We start from the raw sequence: 18,304 nt of genomic DNA on the forward strand, positions 1-18,304 counted from the left end.
ACTGTAGTGTCTGGCACTTTGAGATTTAACACACAGTGTTGCTGAATAAAAAAGGCAAACACTACTTATTAGTAAACTGCTAGCATTATCAAAGCATAGGATATTAAAATGATTACTTGTTTGTAAATTGATTTATTGGTCTTAGATTTGTCTTCCTAAGCGTACAATGTAATATTTTAAATCAAAGCTAGCTCTGTTCTTTTTAAATCTTTGTTTTCCCATTTTTCTTAGCTTAACAAGAGTCAGAAGTTGCATAGTTAAAATAGTCCATTAAAATGGGCAGGAAAACCAGAAACAAACTGCAAATTCACTCTTCACCACACAGCACAAAAATCATGGTCACAGCTTCATATTTAATGTGGAATCACTTTAAGTATACAATAGTTCAAAAGATCCAGAAACTGGTTAAGAGTTAAAAGCCAGTAGAACAAAAATACATCTTTGACCTTTTAAATCCTAAATTTAGGCTCACATGCCTGAATAGACAAGTTTGCTTTATGAGGAAAGAAACTTTGGTATGGAGATGAACTAGCCACATGAATAGCACCTGTAGCTTTCAAAATAAATAGTAAGGGCTAACTACATACCATGGCAGCAAGATATCCTCTTCAAAAAAGACTAAGAACAAGCTATACATCAAGGCTGGACAACAGAAACTAGCATAATATTTTTGAAGTAGTTTTAAAGCACACGTTAATTATTGTATTTTTGATGCTGAAACTGGTAAGAAATCTTTCCTACAATGAGAAAGCTTTCCTTTTATTTGCTAACCATAATAAGAAAATTACACTCTGATGCCTAAAGAATACTGTTTTAAAATATTTTATTTAAGACTCTCTCTGTTTTTCTAAAATATTGCCTTTTTATTCCACTGGCCCATGCTGTTAGCAGTAGGTGTTGCAAACAAAAAAATCCCCCGACTCCAAGAGCTATTTATTAAAAAGGTCAAAGATAAATTCAACCTCAAAATGGAACAAAAGGGTTTTCTACAATAAATTGTACCAGAAATAACAAATTATCTTGGTCATTTGTGATACTCTCCTACAGCATCTATAAAGTAGTTACCAGACTGTTGTGTTAATCTGTGCATTTTATGAGTTTGCAACAAAGCATAATACACATTGAACAGAATTAATTAAATTTCAGTTTCCAGCATATAATGATTTTTAGTCATTTAATACATTTTAATTTTTATTTGCGTATTCAGCTGTAGTGCTGTGACAAATCACACCTATGTACCAGAGCATACATTAACAGTAGGATGTAATTTTACTACACCGCTGCTATATTTAGCTTTTTGAAAGAGACGTAAGCATACACTATGGCCACATCAAATAATTTTCTGTTGTGTTTTGTTGGGGTTTTTGTTTGTTTTTCTCTCCCTTTGATAACCTTTACTTTTTCAGTAATACTTCTTAAAATTTGAATTATTGAAAAAAAAATCACAGAAAGTTTATACAGGAATAGCTATAAGCAATAACCTCACAGGCACTGATATGACAAACATTTATTTTAAGGGCTGAGAGGCATTAATATCATATAGAAAAAGCTGACTGAAAAGAACTACTAGCTTTGTCTATATGGGAAATGCCCACTTGTATGTTGAGAAAAAAAATTTATAAAGTTATTTTTTGGCCTTGTTATGTCACAAAGTCAATTGTACAAAGACCTATGCATTTAACCTAAAATGATAGTTTTAAAAGCCCTTCTATTAAAAACAAAAACATCATGCAAAACTTTGATTATGCATCTGCTTTAAAACTGTTGCAAGATCATACTGTATATATTAGCTTTTATACTGCTAATGCACAACTAACAGCAAACTTGATTAGATTAACACAAATTTGTCTTAATTACACCATTATATCACACTAAGGATACAAATGCCACAAAACTGGCAAAAACATTTAATTCTGAGCACTCAAATGGCAGGATAATTATCTGTTGTAACATCTTCGCATTTAGGAAAAAAAAAAAAAACACATAATCCTGCAGTCTCACTTTACAAAATAAAGTTCTGTAAAATATTGAGAGGGGAACAGTTTATACTTCCTAACAGAGTAACTTAGAACTAGTGTCAAAAGCAAACAAAAAAACTTCTAAATAAAAAGTCAAAATACACATAGCAACAGAAGCAAATGCTCCATTAAATGCAGTCAGGATAAGACAACGATCTTGTTAATAAAAAAGACAAAAAAAAGAAGAAAAGTTACTGAAGTTAGCAACACATTTAAAGAAAATGCAATGAGGAAAAAAACTCAAATTATTTTTTCCAATGACAAGAGTTTCCATTTGCAATTTTTCCATCCATAATTTGTCTGATACAGTACATCCATTAAAATATTCATAATCTCACAGAAGAGCTAGATCATTCTCTTACAAATCTAATTACCGAGTTGGTTTTGGACATTTTAAGCAGACATTATGTCCATTTAAAAGCAAGGCAACAAATGGACTTGGGATCACCTTCAATATTAGCACTGATGGTAAACATTTTTAAAAGTTATCATAATCTTTTTTGTCTTTTTTTCCCTCTGCTTCAAATCCATCAACCCCATCGCTGTCCCTTCTCCTTTTACGATTATTATGGATGTTGAAGCGTTGATTCACCTGTGGTAATGGATCCATTCCTAAAACTTTGTGTATTTGACGGAATGCAAGGAGTCTCAATGCAAACTAGAAAAAGGGTAGAAAGAAGATATTTCTGTTAGAAACAAATGTCAATTTTGAGTATTTTGTCAAACAATCAATGAAGAACATTAGTGGTGTATGATATTATCCTTAGCTCTTTATTATCCCCTCTTCCTTCTCCTAACAAAGTCAACACAATAAAATGTATATGTCACATTTGCTGCTTCTGTACAAAGCACATCATCTTAGATTAAAAATAAATGTATGTGTTTTAGCTGCTGGACTTGCACTGAAGCAGCCAAGGCTTGTCACATGTCCCATTATGCATTAGTAATCTTTAGCAAAAGGACTGAATTAAGAGGTAGGGGCAGTAACCTCTTAAGCTGAAGCTTGAATGGTCAATACTGTAAGTTGATACAATATATACTAAAAATTAAGCTTACACAGATTTATTTATAATATATTAAATGCCAATGTAATTTTAAATCTAATAACATACTGCTGTAGAGTGAGCATCTTTACAGATATATATAGATGGGAGTGCTTCAGACTTTTCAGGAAAATACGTTAATTTTAGTGCAAAAATGAACACTACTATACATCCTCTGTTGTGACATTTTCATTGCCTAGCTTAAAACTGATCATCTGAAAGACCGGACAATAGTCTAAGAAAGGAAAATTCATGTCCACCATATAGCTCAATTACAAAAACAAACAAACAACAACAACAAACACAAACACACAAAAAAAAACCCACCTCAAAAAAAAAACAGCCATCAAATTTAGCTACTTCACACATAATTTTCCTTACCTGCGCACTTGAAGTAATATCCTCTCGTTGCTGATCTGTCATTACAGCAAGTGTATCAAAAGGATCTTTCTCACAAGGGTCCAGAAGCCCAGGACCACCTACAACGGTTAGGCAAATTAGTAGTACATCTCTCCTTTATTTCAAATGAGTACAGATTTCACAAGAGTTAAGTCTATAGTATAAGTATACACACACTGATCAAATACAACTTGCCTTTAAGGATGATTCCTGAAGATATACACTCAAAAACTCTTCTCAGTGCATCCCCAGGACTCTGTGGTCCAGTAGCACTGCTAATTGCTTTTTCAACAAGCAACTCCATAGCCTAGACCAAAAATAAGAAAACCCGTCCATTTTAGAATATTGATTAAAACAAACAAAAAAGCCACAACTGTTGTTCGATACAGAACTTTTGATTCTGGAATTTTGAAGAACATTACATCACAAAATGCTTTCAGTTACAGAATTACAGAATGGTTTGGGTTGGAAGGGACCTCTGGAAATCATCTAGTCCAACCCACCTACTAAAGCAGGGTTCACCTAGAGCAGATTGCACAGGAATGCATCCAGGCAGGTTTTGAATGTCTCCAGAGAAGGAGACTCCACAACCTCTCTGGGCAGCCTGTTCCAGTACTCTGGCACCCTCAAAGTAAAGAAGTTTCTCCTCATATTCAGATGGAACCTCCTATGCTTCAGCCTGTACCTGTTGCCCCTCATCCTATCGTTGGGCACCACTGAAAAGAGTCTGGTCTCATCCTCTTGACACCCGCCCTTGAGATATTTATAAGCATTGATAAGTTCCCCTCTCAACCTTCTCTTCTCCAAGATGAACACACCCAGCTCTCTCAGTCTCTCCTCATAAGAAAGATACTGCAGACCCCTAATCATCTTCCCAGCCCTCCACTGGACTCCCTCCAGTAATTCCTTGTCTTTCTTAAACTGGGGAGTCCAGAACTGGACACAGTACTGCAGATGTGGCTTCACCAGGGCAGAGTAAAGGGGGAGGATAATCTCTCTTGACCTGCTGGCCACACTTTTCCTAATGCACCCCAGGACACCGTTGGCCTTCTTGGCCACAAGGGCACACTGTTGACTCATGATCAGCCTGTTGTCCACCAGAACTCCCAAGTGCTTCTCTGTACTGCTGCTTTCCAGCAGGTCCAACCCTAACCTGTACTGATGCATAGGACCCTACACTTGCCCTTGTTGAATTTCATCAGGTTATTCTCTGCCCAGTCCTCCAGCCTGTCCAAGTCTCTCTGAATGGCAGCACAGCCTTCTGCTATATCAACCCTTCCACCCAGTTTGGTGTCATCAGCAAACTTGCTGAGGGTGCACTCAGTCTCTTCATCCAGGTTATTGATGATCAAGTTGAACAGGACTGGACCTAACACTGAGCCCTTGGCAACCCCACTAACTACAGGCCTCCAACCAGACTCTGCACTGTTGATCACAACCCTCTGAGCTCTGCTATCCAATCAGTTCATGATCCATCTTACCATGCATTCATCCAGCCCGCACTTCCTGAGCTTGCCTATGAGGAGGTTGTGAGAGACAGTGTCAAAGGCCTTGCTGAAGTTAAGGTAGACAACGTCCACTGCTCTCCCCTTGTCTACCCATCTAGTCATACCATCATAGATGGCTATCGGGTTGGTCAAACATGATTTCCCTTTGGTGAACCCGTGCTGACTACTCCTGATAACCTTCTTTTTCTCCACATGCTTGGAGATGACATCCAGAATGAGCTTTTCCATCACCTTTCCAGGTGACTGGCCTGTAGTTTCCTGGGTCATCCTTCTTGCCCTTTTTGAAGACTCACTTGGAGTGACATTGGCTTTCCTCAGGCACCTCTCCTGTTCTCCAAGACCTTTCAAAGTTAACGGAGAGCAGCTTAGCAATAACATCTGACAGGTCTCTCAGCACTAGTGGGTGCATCCCATCGGGGCCCGTGGATTTGTGGGTGTCCAGTTTGCCTAAACAATCTCTAACCTGACCCTCCTCAACCAAGGGAAAGTCTTCCTTTTGCCAGATTTTCTCTCCTATCTCCAGGATCTGGGATTCTTGAGAGCTGGTCTTAGCAGTGAAGACAGAAGCAAAGAAGGCATTCAGTAACTCTGCCTTGTCTGTATCCTCTGTAACCAGGGCACCCACTTCATTCAGCAGCAGATCTACATTTTCCCTAACCTTCCTTTTGCTGCTGATATACTTGAAGAAGCCCTTCTTGTTGCCCTTGACATCCCTGGCCAGATTTAATTCCAAGTGGAGCTTGGCCTTCCTCACCGCATCCCTGCATACTCTAACAGCCACCTTATATTCCTCTGTCGTTTGTCCATCTCAACCGCGACATTCCTCCCAGGTGGTCTGTCCCTTTTTCCACATTTCATAAACATCCTTCTTCCACCTGAGGTTTGACAAGAGCTCCTTACTTATCCATGCTGGCCTCCTACTCCCTTTATGTGATTTCTTTCTCATAGGGATGCATCAGTCTTGGACTTGGAGGAAGTGATATTTGAATATTAGCCAGCTCTCTTGGACCCCCCTACCTACTAGAGCCCTAACCCATGGGATTCTTCCAAGCAGAACCTCGAAGAGGACAAAATTCACCCTGCTGAAGTCCATGGTTTTAGTCCTACTTATTGTCCTGCTTCCTCCACACAGGATCCTGAACTCCACTGTCTCATGGTCACTGCAGCCAAGGCTGCTCCCAACTCTCACATCTCCAACCAGTCCTTCTTGGTTTGTTAGGACAAGGTCCAGCAGCATGCCTCTCCTCGTTGACTCCTCCACCATCTGTGTCAAAAAGTTGTCATCAATGATCTGTAGGAACCTCCTGGAGTGTGTGTGCTTAGCTGTGTTGCCTACCCAGTAGATGTGTAGGGTGACTGAAATCTCCCATGAGAACCAGGGCATGTGATTGTGAGGCATGTGGAAAAAATCAGATATTTTATAACGATGAATAAAAAGAAATCTCTGCAAGATTAACATTGAGTACTGATACTGATGTGCTGCTCCTCATCACAAGTTGTCCAAAAGATTTGTAGAAATGTATACAGTTGTAGCCTACATATGCAGGTAGACAACTTGTCCAGCCATTTTTTGAGAGAGCATGAAACATCGTCGGTCACCGGTATCTGTCAGCCACATAAATAAACAGCACACAGTATGAAATGAATTTGATTCATCTAATGAAATGAAAAGGATGCTACAGAGATTTTTTTTTTTTCTACAAGAACACAGAAACTTAAAGCATCAAAAATGTAATGACCTTTTAACATTTAAGTGGTTACTAGTTCTTCAGTTTAGCAAAACTGAAGTTCACAGCAAGTTTTTTCCTGGATATAGGCTAAAAACACTAACTCAGATGTGAAACAAGTGTAAAAAAACTTTGATGATTGTGGTACTTTAGCCCCATCTCCCCCCACAGCCTTGCTCACCCCTCCCTCGCCCCCAGTGGGATGGGGAGGAGAATCAGGAAACAAAAAGCCAAACTCGTGGGTTGGGATAAAAACAGAAAAAAAATCAAAAAACTCAAACAACCAACCCCCACCCCCCCAAACCCCAAACCAAATAAAACCAAACAAAACACACAAAAAAACCAAACCGACAAAGAAACACGAACAATAACAACAACAACGATGAAAGAATATATGAAGTGATGGATACACAGCACAATCTCACCATCTCTTGCTGCAGTTCACTTCCTCCGAAGCCACAAGTGGATTCCTGACTGCAGCACGTGCCTAAACCTCCCCCCGTCCCGAACAATAGCTTGCTCCAGAAACTCAGTAGCCCTGACCATGCAGTCCAGAGAGAACCGAAAGGTCCAGAGAGAACCAAAAAGAACCAAAAGCATCCTGGACTGCCCCACTCCCAAATACCCCTTTGGCTAGTTTGGGGTCAGCTGTCCTGGCTGTGTCATCCCCCCAGCTACCTGTGGAAGTTAACCCTATCTCGGCCAACCCAGCACAGTGATAAACAGGTTTTCTAAAATTTACACATTATTTGATATTAGTTAAAATGGTTTAAATGATGAGCTGTATTCTAAATGTCAATTTTTTTCTGTGAATATTTATATTGTTTACTTTTATTAGACACTAATTTTTTTCAGAAAAACCTATAAAAGATATTTGCAAAAGTAAAGAATAGCTTTCCTTAGCTTTTTCAGTATTAAATGAATGTTTCAATACCATCCTTTTGGCAAGTTTCATTTTCAAACGTGTGTATCTTGTTTTTTGGTGGGTTTTTCTAGAGTTTGCATTTTTTGGTTCCTCTCCTGAGTTTACAGTTGTTCAAATATTGCCTTTTATTTTTATTTGTCAAGAGTAAATGCCTATTCTAAAGCATGCAATTAACTATAGACAGTGTTGATTACAATGCTTCACTAAGGGTGCCCATTCCTTTCTATTTTAGCTCTATTAACTAACAAATTTCAGTTCTAGAGCATGGTATTTCCATGCTCCCACTATATCACATAAGATCAAGCTTTTGAGTTTTAGCAACAGTAACTGAGTTGTTTTCAAGTATGAAGCCAAATATAGCAGGAAACAAAAATAGCAGATCATGTTATTGCATTTATTAAAGTTTACTTCTTTTGGATGCTCATACAATACACTAAAGTCCACAACTTAATCCTAGGAAAATGTGAATTATGACGCCCTGCTGTTTATGTGCATGAAAGGCTGGATTTCAATTTTAGGGGAAAAAAAAATCACCCTTGAATATTAGTTCCTTTTAACTTGTAGGAACTTGTCAAAGTTCTTCTAATTAAGTTTTTATTTTAGGTATATGAAGAGGCTGATAGTAATGTCTGTGTTCAGACTTCCTAAGATTTTCTATTATTGAATCATAGTGTGGATGGGTTTCTATTAGATGGAGATTTGTTATTGAACTGGCCAGGCCCAAAGGAATTTCAAGGGCACCGCGGAAAGCTGAAAACAGGATCTGCTGTAGAAGTAAAACAGTTCAGCAGATACAAGGCAGCAACACGACGTAAATCAACAGACCTATCAGCAGTGAGACTCAGGCGTGTGGACAGCTCGTGAACATAGATGATATCCAATCAGTTAATGCATGCTCGGAGCGTGGATGTGTGATCAGGAAATAACTACATATATAAAGAGGCTTGTTTCTGTAATAAATCGGCTTTGCATGATTCACATTGAATCGGAATGCTGAGTCCTTTATTTGCTCCAACATCATAGAATCATAGAATGTCCTGAGTTGGAAGGGATCCAAAAGGATCATCGAGTTCAACTCCTGTCCCTGCATATGACAACCCCACAGTTCACACCATGTGTCTGAGGGCGTTGTCCAGTCTCTTCTTGAACACTGTCAGGCTTGGGGCCGTGACACCTCCCTGGGGAGCCTGTTCCAGTGCTCCACCATCCTCTGGGTGAAGAACCTTGTCCTCATGTCTAACCTAAACCTCCCCTGGCACATCTTCCTGCCATTCCCTCAGGTTCTGTCATTGCTCACTAAAGAGAAGAGTTCGGTGCCTACCCTTCCCCCTCCCCTTGTGAGAAAGCTGTAGACCACGATGAGGTCTCCTCTTAGTCTCTTCTGCAGGCTGAACAAACCAAGTGACTTTAGCTGTTCCTCATATGGCTTCCCCACCAAACCCTTCACCAACTTCGTAGCCCTCTTCTGGACACTTTCCAGTAGCTTAATATCCTTTTTATACTGTGGCGCCCAGAACTGCAAACAGTACTCCAGGTGAGGCTGCACCAGTGCAGAGTAGAGCGGGACAATAACCTCCTTCGAGCAGCTGGCAATGCTGTACTTGATGCACCCCAGGACAAGGTTGGCCCTCTTGGCTGTCAGGGCATGCTTTTGGCTCATGTTCATCTTGCCATGGACCAGAACCCCCAGATCCTTCTCCGCAGAGCTACTTTCCAGCATTTTGTCCCCCAGTCTGTCTGTACAGCCAGGGTTGCAATGTCCCAGGTGCAAAATCTGGAACTTGCCCTTGTTGAACTTCATGCGGTCGGTGATTGCCCAGTTCTCCAATTTGTCCAGATCCCTCTGTAGGGCCTCTCTTCCCTCGAGAATGTCGACAGTTCCCCCCAATTTTATGTCATCAGCAAACTCACTAAGCAATCCCTCAAGTCCTGAGTCTAAGTCATTTATAAAAAGACATTGAAGAGTGCTAGCCGTAAGATGGATCCCTGTGGAACCCCGCTAGTGACAGGTCGCCAGCCTGACATAACCCCATTTACCAGAACCCTTTGAGCCCGGCCTGTCAGCCAATTGCTCACCCACTGTATTGTGTGTTTACCTAGCTGTATGCTGGACATCTTGTCCAGGAGAATACTGTGAGAGACAGTATCAAAGGCTTTACTGAAATTCAAAAAGATCACATCAACAGGCTTCCCTTGGTCAACTAGGTGGGTAACCTTGTTGTAGAACGCAATTAAGTTTGTTTGTAGTGGCAGAGCCCCCCCCGGGGGGATGGGGTTGTCGCCAGCCTGGCTGAGAGGTGAAGCCAGAGACAAAAGAAACAAAAGGAACCCTATAAGAAAGTAACAACCACTGAGCAATCGCCGACACGTGCATGCAGAGCACGTGGACAGTTCATGCAGCCTATCACGTTATTGTAGAGCATGTGCTGTAACCAATCATGCTGTTGCAAAGCGCGTGGACAGGGCAGCTTTGGTATAAAGCTAGCCCGGTCAGACAATAAAGTGAACTCTGTGAACATCATATTAGTGTGTCAGGTTCCGTCTCTCGCATGGAAAAGCAACATTTGTTGAGCAAGACTTTCTCCTCATGAACCCGTGCTGGCTGGGACCAATGACTGCATTGTTATTCAGATGTTTTTCAAAAGAACAATCTTTTCCATGATTTTGCCAGGAACAGAATTGAGGCTGACAGGCTTGTAGTTGCCAGGGTCATCCCTGTTGCCCTTCTTGTAGATTAGGGCAACGTTTGCCAGCTTCCAGTCTTCCGGGACCTCTCCAGATTCCCAAGGGTGTTGAAAACTCACGGAGAGAGGTCTCGCTATGACATCAGTCAGCTGGATGATGTCAGCACCCTTGGATGAATCCCATCAGGCCCCATCAACTTGCAGGGATCTAGCTGGAGTAGCAGATCCTATACAAGTTCCAGACTGATTGGGCGTTTATTGTTCTTGCAGCCATGGATTTACAGCCCAGGGTTATGGGACCCTCCAAGTCCATCTTAGGTGTTGAAGACCGAGGTGAAGAAAGCATTAAACTTCTCATCTTTGTCTATGTCCCTGTTGATAAGGTGACCATGCTCATCAATTAATGGGCCTATGTTATTTCTAGTTTGCCTTTTGACATTTATATATTTAAAAAACCCTTCACAGTGCTGGCCAGCTTCAATTCTAAATGAGCTTTGGCAGCATAAATTTCCTCCCTATAATGGCAAGCAGCATCTCTGTAGTCCTCCCATGTTGCCTGACCTTGCTTCCATGGACCATGTAATTTCTATTTTCGCTGTTTTTCAAGAAGATCCCTGCTTAACCAAGCTGGCTTTTTGCTTTGCCTGCTAGATTTTTGCCATTTTGGAATGGCCTGCCCCTGTGCTCTTAGTAGGTGGTAGTTAAAAAATTATCAACACTAATGAACCCCAACACCTTCAAAAGTTTCTTCCCAGGGAATCTTACTAAGTACTTCTCTGAGCAGCCTGAAGTTTGCTCTCCTCAGATCTAGTGTTAAGGTCTTGCTGGAAGTTTTCCTCCCATTAGCAAAGATTTTAAACCTGACTTCTTCGTGGTCACTGTGTCCAAGGCAGCCACCGGTCACCACTTCTCCCACGAGACCCTCTCTGTTAGTGAGAATCAAGTCTAGGAAGACACCTTTCCTGGTCGGTTCCCTTAGTACCTGCACCAAGAATTTATCATCCAGATGCTTCAGGAATCTTCTGGACCTGTTGCTGCCAGCTGTGTGATATTGCCAATTGACATCTGGCAAGTTGAAGTCCCCCATAAGGACAAGGGCAGATGATTTGGAGGTTTCAGTTAGTTCCTTAAATAATAACTCATTGGTGTCATCATCCTGGCTGGGTGGCCTGTAATAGACACCCACGACATCTGCTTTATTTGTTTGACCCTTAATCCTTACCCAATGTCTCTCAACTTTGCAGTTGCCAACTGCCAGCTCCATGCACTCCAGCCCCTCCGCTACATACAATGCCACCCTCCGCCTCTCCTACCCTGCCTATCCCCTACTGAATAGCGTGTAGTCATCCATCATGGCACACCAGTTGCAGGACTCATGCCAAGTTTCACTAATGTCAATTATATCATATCCCTGCGACCGGGCCAAGGCTTCTAGTTCATCTTGCTTGTTCCTCATGCTGCGTGCATTACTGTAGAAGCACTTCAAGTGTGGTTGATTATGCCCTTCACCTCATGGCACAATCTGAGGAATCTCACTGCCAAGCATCTCCTCAAGCTTTGGTGTGCCATCCCACTGCCTGTCACTGACCTGCCTGCTACCGCCCCCTTCCCCCTTCCAATCTAGTTTAAAGCCCTGTCAATCAGCCCTGCTATCCCCTAAGCAAACAACCTTTTCCTCTTCTGTGAGAGATGCACTCCATCAGGTGTTAAGAGACCTGGTGAAGGACTGACTATCCCATGGTTGAAAAACCCAAAGTTCCATCAATGACACCAGTCACTTAGCCATGTGTTGACTTGCTGGGCCTGCCTGTTCCATTCTGTATTCCTGCTCACTACTGAAAGGACAGAGGCAAAAAAAATCACTTGAGCACCTATGCCATTGACCAGCTGCCCCAAAGCTCTGAAATCCTTTTTGATTTTCTTAATACTACTTTTGCCTATCTCTTCCCTGCCAACATTAAAACCAATAGCAGGTAATAATCAGAGGACCTTACCAGCCTGAGGAGTTTTTGAGCTACATCTCTTACTTTGGCCCCAGGGAGGCAGTAGACTTCCCTGTGGGTTGGGTCAGGTCGGGATATCGGGCCTTCTGTTCCCTTCAGAAGGGAGTGACCTATGACAATTACCCTTCTTTTTCTCTTTACATGTGAGGTTTTAATGTGTTTGCTGGGTTTCATGTGGGGCATGGGCTGCATAGAGGACCCCTCCTTCCCAGAAGGGTCTTCAGCAGCAGTCTCAGCTGCTTGCCCATCAAGTTCCAGGGCCTCATACCTGTTGTATACAGGTACTTGGGAAGGTGGGGCAGGCTGAGGGTGTGTTTGTCTGCCACCCCAAGCTGTAACCCATTTTCATTCACCCCAGTCTTCTGGGTTGCCCCTTACAGCCTGGTGGCGAGAGGGTAGGGAGTCTTTTGTATCTGGTGGCATGGTTGGTTTCTGCTCCTGTGCCAGGGATGGCAGACTGTGAGTCCACCACTCAGTCTCCTTTTCTGACTCTCTGATGCTCCTCAGCCTGGTCACCTCCTCTTGAAGCTCTGTCACCAGGCTGAGCAGCTCCTTCACTTGGGCACATCACCCACAGGTAAGCTTGTTGCTGCCATCAGTTCCCAAGCAGAAACTCAGGCACACTCTGCAGCCTGGGACCTGGACAGCTGCATCTTCCCTCCCAAGCTCAGTTTGGGTGGCTGCATCAGTTCTTGCAGCCAGAAGGACTGTGAGGGATGCTGAAGGTACTGCTCTTCTCTGGGTGGATACCATGCCTTCTGCTGTACTTAGCTCCTTGTTAGTGGGTCGTAGCCTTTGTTTGAAGTAGCAGTGTCCTCCCTGCTCACCCTTGCCACTCGAACTGCCTCACCCCTGTTTTCTGGCCCTGTTTGCTGTGCTCCTGGTTGCCTGCACTCCCTAGGGGACGTTTAAATATCCTGGCAACGTCCCCACCGCGTCAGCCTCTCACAAGAGATCACCTGGTTTCCAGGTGGTCCCTCTGCCTGTCTGCGGATTTGCCTGGCCCTGGGTCAGCCCCTCTTTTCTCCTTGATCCGTGCTCTGCAGCAGAACTTACTGTAACTTACTGTATACAGGTCAGGGGAAGTTCTGTATCCAGAAAAATATATTTTCGATCTACGAAATTTCATCTGTGACTGTCAGAAATCACATTAATTTAAAATCACCAACAGGCCAAAAGAACAACTGACTACACAGACTTACTTCAGTGTTGATTCATGTCACTGGCAATGCATCAGGTACCAGGAGCAAGCCAGGAAGTACTTTTGGAAAGAACTGAGACACAGCTAGGCCTGACACACTGCTTCGTAGCTCTCTTCCCTTCTGACTGTGTCTTAGAATAGATATTGTGAGAAATAAGAAACAACATTCCTTGTTCTTCATCTGTGTGCCTGCTGTATCTTGCAATAGTTCTAAGGATGCTTTTCTAAAGTGTGCCAGGGTTTATTCCTTGGCAACTCAGTATCATAGTGATATTGAGGGTGCTTACACACTTCTTAGCTTCTTTTAAGGGTGTTTCAAAAAGATGGACCCAATTTCAAAGCAGTATATTTCACGATGGCAACATGTTACATTTACATCTTGCGAATGACTGAGGCTAGGGGCTGTTTATGCACTGGGAGAGGCATCTAGCAGTAATCATTTGAAACTCTATGCCCCACCCTTTCAAGTGGTAAGAGATTCATTCATGGGCAGTTCATGGTTGCAGAGATACAGTGATTTCAAATTGGGTCCATCTTTTTGAAACACTCTGTATTCGTACAGTGTATCTTTCATGAAGTGTAGCATGGAAACTGGAACTTTTTTTTTTACTTTAAATATTTAAAAAACAGAAATAACTGCTCTACAGTTTTTTTCCAGAAGCAATAAATATTATCAGAAGTAATTTAATAAAATTGTCTGCAAGCTTAGTACAGTTGTAAAACGTTTCTATTTGAAATAATGCCAACTACTGTAACTGTCTTGACAATGTTAGTGCTCTTCCTGCTGAAACTGAAAAGTCTACATTAGGAAGTAGAACAGTGCAACAGGATTTGGTCTATGAAACAAAACAGTCAGAGCTGAGTTTGCCTCCACACATATATATGTTTCAGACTAACTTTGTCCAGTCTGGAGATTGAACATCTGTTAATATTTGGAGCACAAGTTGCACTCCTAGAGAGCATCATTTAGCCAGTCAATATAAAAAGAATGCTCCGAGAACACTTGGCTGCAAGAATTAATAGAGGTAACTGGGTACAACCTAGAGATCTGTTTCTAAGTGACACTGATTAAAATGCTACTGGTGACACATCCACAGACTAGTACTGTGGTATTTCATCTTGCAGAAAGGATATATTGATGATTGCAGGAATTACTGCGATTTCTTCTTTCAAGTAGCCTTTCTGTTACCACAGAACTATCTGGGCACAGCTGACATTATTTTCAGTTTCAGTTAAGTCCAAGCAATTCAGAAGAGGTGGTTAAAAAAAAACCCAACAGATTCTTTTTTACAGAGTAAAGGAAAAAATGCTAAAATCTAGAATAAGAATGCTACCCACAAAGAATTGAAAAGAACAAGAAAATTGCTTTCGAAAAAAATTCCAGCACTAAATGACAAAACCTCAGAAAATTAAATTTTTAGAAGGAATCTGGATAATTTGTTGGAAAACAAAACAAAACAAAAACAAACCACAAAAACAAACAAAAAACAAAACACCACAGACAAAAATCACCACAACCCACAAACAAGACCCTGCATTACTCCTTGAAAAAGTCTACATTTTAAAACTGTAGTAACACTTTCCTATGCTTTACTTGCAGTACCATATGCATTAAAAAGACTAATTCAAAACAACATTACTCACCCAGCTTGGAAAATCAGACCAAGTTGGAACCCGTTGACAGAGGTCACGAAGAATACGTATGATAACCACACAGGACTGCAGGCCATTAGCTCTAGCCTTGAGAGCAATACAAAATCAAAACAATTAATCCCAACACCTACAGTGAATAGGACTTGTTGAAAGACTAAAACACCACTGTTCAATGGAAGCTCAGATACATAACTGAAACAAATCATTCTACAAATTTATTCCATGAGCTGCCATTTACAGCAGTATTTTATACAGGGTTAGTAATTTAAGGTGGTGGAAGTCAAAGTGCACAGGTTATACAAGAATAATATTTCTTGATCCCCTGTACGCTTTGACCCGTGTTCACTTGTAACAATCAATACAGTATGTTTCTATATTAGAAACAAAAAGAATAAAGGTCTATGGAATAGGTACAGAGACTGAAAGGTCGAGGGAATCTGTTTGGTTTCTTTATTGTGCCTTTGCCAGAATGCAAAGTCACTAAACCAAACAGTTGCTTCTCGCCTTTCATTCCCTACACTTCATACACTTTAAGAAATAGGGAAAAAAATTAAACACAAAGCTTTAAACACACATTCCATTATTTAAAGCAAAGTTACTCTGCAGCCTTATGGAATATATAACAAATATACAACATATGATCACCCCAAGTGAGTCAAGCTTTTAACATTGCCTTCTCGATGACCGGAAAAAAAAAATCATGTCAAATGAGCAAGAACAACTGCACAAAGCAGTTCCTCCATACTCAACATTCTATATTCAAATTTAGGGACCAGAAAAATATTAAGTATTATTAGCATGAACAATGGTGAGTGTTTTCACACAGTTAAACATTTATATTGCAACTGAACTAATCTCTCATAAGGCTACAAGAAGAAAGTAAAATGATGTTCCGAACCTGGAACCACTTAGCGTGGCGTAGAGCAGCCAGAGCGTCAAGGCATTTTTGCCTGTCCAAGACGTCCGGTGGGTCTTTCACCATACCCGAAGTTACATCTAAAATGGATTGAATTGGCAAAATGCAGTGAGGAATGGGTGTTTGACCAGGTGAGCAAGACACTTCCTTAAAGTAGCTTCAATGTCACACATACCATTTGAAGTTTAAACACTTGAACGACAAATGTAAATGTTCAATAAAAGCCATTCAATTAGGATCAGGGCATCAACCCAATATAAAGATCAAGAGCATATTATACTTTAGCTCTCAGATTATTTTCAAATGCATTGCAGATTATGCAATGCATAGTACTTCTTTATTGAAGCTAACACTGGAAAAACACATATCCCCTAAAATTAAATACTGAAGGAAGGATGGTTGGACACAGTGTACCAGCACAGAGAACACAAGACAGAAGGAACACAAAAATCCACTTTAACCAAGTAGAAACATTCAAACATAGTTTCTTGACAATTTTAATGGTCACATGTTATTTGGGATCTACTCTTTAAAAGAAAAAAATCTTAAAAGTACTAGATATTTGGTAATTATGTGTGTGGCAGGTGCACATGCCCCTCCCTCACCCCCAAACACCAGAAACTTCTAGACCAACAGATGACTATGGTCATGTATACATTCCTTGGTTGACAGACAGGGCCTCTGACCAATGAAACACCTCAGCTGAGAGAAGTTTCTAGACCACTACCATAAATGACCACAGATCAGATTCAGCTAGGTTATAAATGGAGCCTGCCAGAGACCCACTTTGAGTGGGTCTTCCTTGGAGCAGTGGGTCTGCAAAGGCTCTCCTCCTTAGACTGGGACACCATCTAAGGAACATTCCTTAAGGACTGAAACACCTTGCCTTACTGGTAAGCGATCTTCTGGGTACCCTTGAGAGTCCTCACTAAGTGGGAAGATGGACATTTGAATCATCATTCTACGGTTTTGGGATCACTTGAGTCTGAACCTGTTGTGTAGTAATTGAACTCCTAACCGCTATTTGAATCTGGTTTATAATGTTGTCAGAGCGCTGAATAATTTTGGATAAACCCCGTTTCTAGTTGGTTTTCTGCTAAACAGTTCTGTTTAGAACAAAGTCTGTTTGGAGCTTATTGCCTGCTTAAATTGATTTTTGGGGTGCCTCTGCGACAATGTTATTTTTATCATACCTTAAAATGGAAATTATTTTGCTTTAAAAAAAATCTGACTGAATGTGAAATGCTCTTCAGTATTAGATTTCCATTACTTTCTAGTACCCTCTTTCTTACTCAGATAAAGTCTTTAGTCCATGATATACATTCTCCAATATCATTTAGGATGCAAGGAAGGATCTGAAAATGAACTACTTAAGATTCAGCAGGAAAAAGAAAAGCAAATAATAGTTTAAAAAACAAGCAGTATGCCTGAAAGATAAAGAAAATATAGTAAATCTTGTGTATCTAAATGTTCAGAAAAGGCTTGATTAAAATTCCAAGCTGATTGCTTTGTTACCAAAAAAGAAGAGACCACAAAGCCCTTTTGGAAGTGGTTTAATCAGTGAAACTGGAACCACTGAACAATATGAAATGGTATCTTCAGGTTACTTAAAAATTGTAGGTGTTATAGTTGAACTAACTTTTGCAAACTGTATCCAAGTTTAGGAGAACATTAAAGTAGCAACCTTTAAAGATTAACCAACCTTGTAACCATAGAATCTTTGTATAAGCAGACTTTGTAACCATAGAATCTTTGTACTTAGTAACCATACCCTGTTCTTAAAATTGACATAGATTTATGACACATTCTTTTAAAACAGGTAACTGAGAAATAACTGATAAACATGCGAATGTTACTTAGCATCGCTTAAATAGATAGCTTGTGTTAGAACAGGTGTGGAACATGCTAATGGTTGTCAAGAATTGTAATGAATATGTATGTGACCAAATTGTATAAATATGGTGTAATCTGGATCAGTTGTTGAAACCAGCTTTGGGTGCGAACCCCTGGTTTCCCAGCGCTGAAATAAAAGTACCGCATATAACTACGTCCGTGGTTATGTGTCTCGTTTGCTAACATAGGGATATAATGCAACAATCAGCTTTAACAATTCTTTGTTTTACTAATTATGAAAATGGCTACTGTGACTAGTGACAAAATACAGGGTGTTTCAAAAAGATGGACCCAATTTGAATGGGTAATGTGTAAATGACACACTATCTCAACA

The 18,304-nt window shown here is 40.8% G+C and overlaps 1 protein-coding gene across 10 annotated transcripts in view; it reads right to left on the bottom strand.

The window, feature by feature from the left end:
* Nucleotides 1-333: 333 nt before the first annotated feature.
* Nucleotides 334-18,304, bottom strand: part of LOC135577137 (zinc finger RNA-binding protein-like) — an 80,919-nt gene continuing 62,948 nt past the window's right edge. For 6 of the 10 annotated variants that reach the window (XM_065044907.1, XM_065044906.1, XM_065044904.1 and 3 more), the window contains 5 exons: nt 16,060-16,157; nt 15,153-15,248; nt 3,656-3,767; nt 3,443-3,540; nt 334-2,676 (listed from right to left, as the gene is read on the bottom strand). In XM_065044907.1, coding sequence (XP_064900979.1) covers nt 2,497-2,676; nt 3,443-3,540; nt 3,656-3,767; nt 15,153-15,248; nt 16,060-16,157 — 584 coding nt within the window. In that variant the 3' untranslated portion in view covers nt 334-2,496. Of the gene's footprint in view, nt 2,677-3,442; nt 3,541-3,655; nt 3,768-5,683; nt 6,233-15,152; nt 15,249-16,059; nt 16,158-18,304 lie in introns of those variants that run through there. The other 4 variants (XR_010468722.1, XM_065044905.1, XR_010468721.1 and 1 more) reach the window with 4 other exon arrangements.

Source organism: Columba livia, chromosome W, assembly GCF_036013475.1.
Source record: "Columba livia isolate bColLiv1 breed racing homer chromosome W, bColLiv1.pat.W.v2, whole genome shotgun sequence".
NCBI lineage: Eukaryota > Metazoa > Chordata > Aves > Columbiformes > Columbidae > Columba > Columba livia.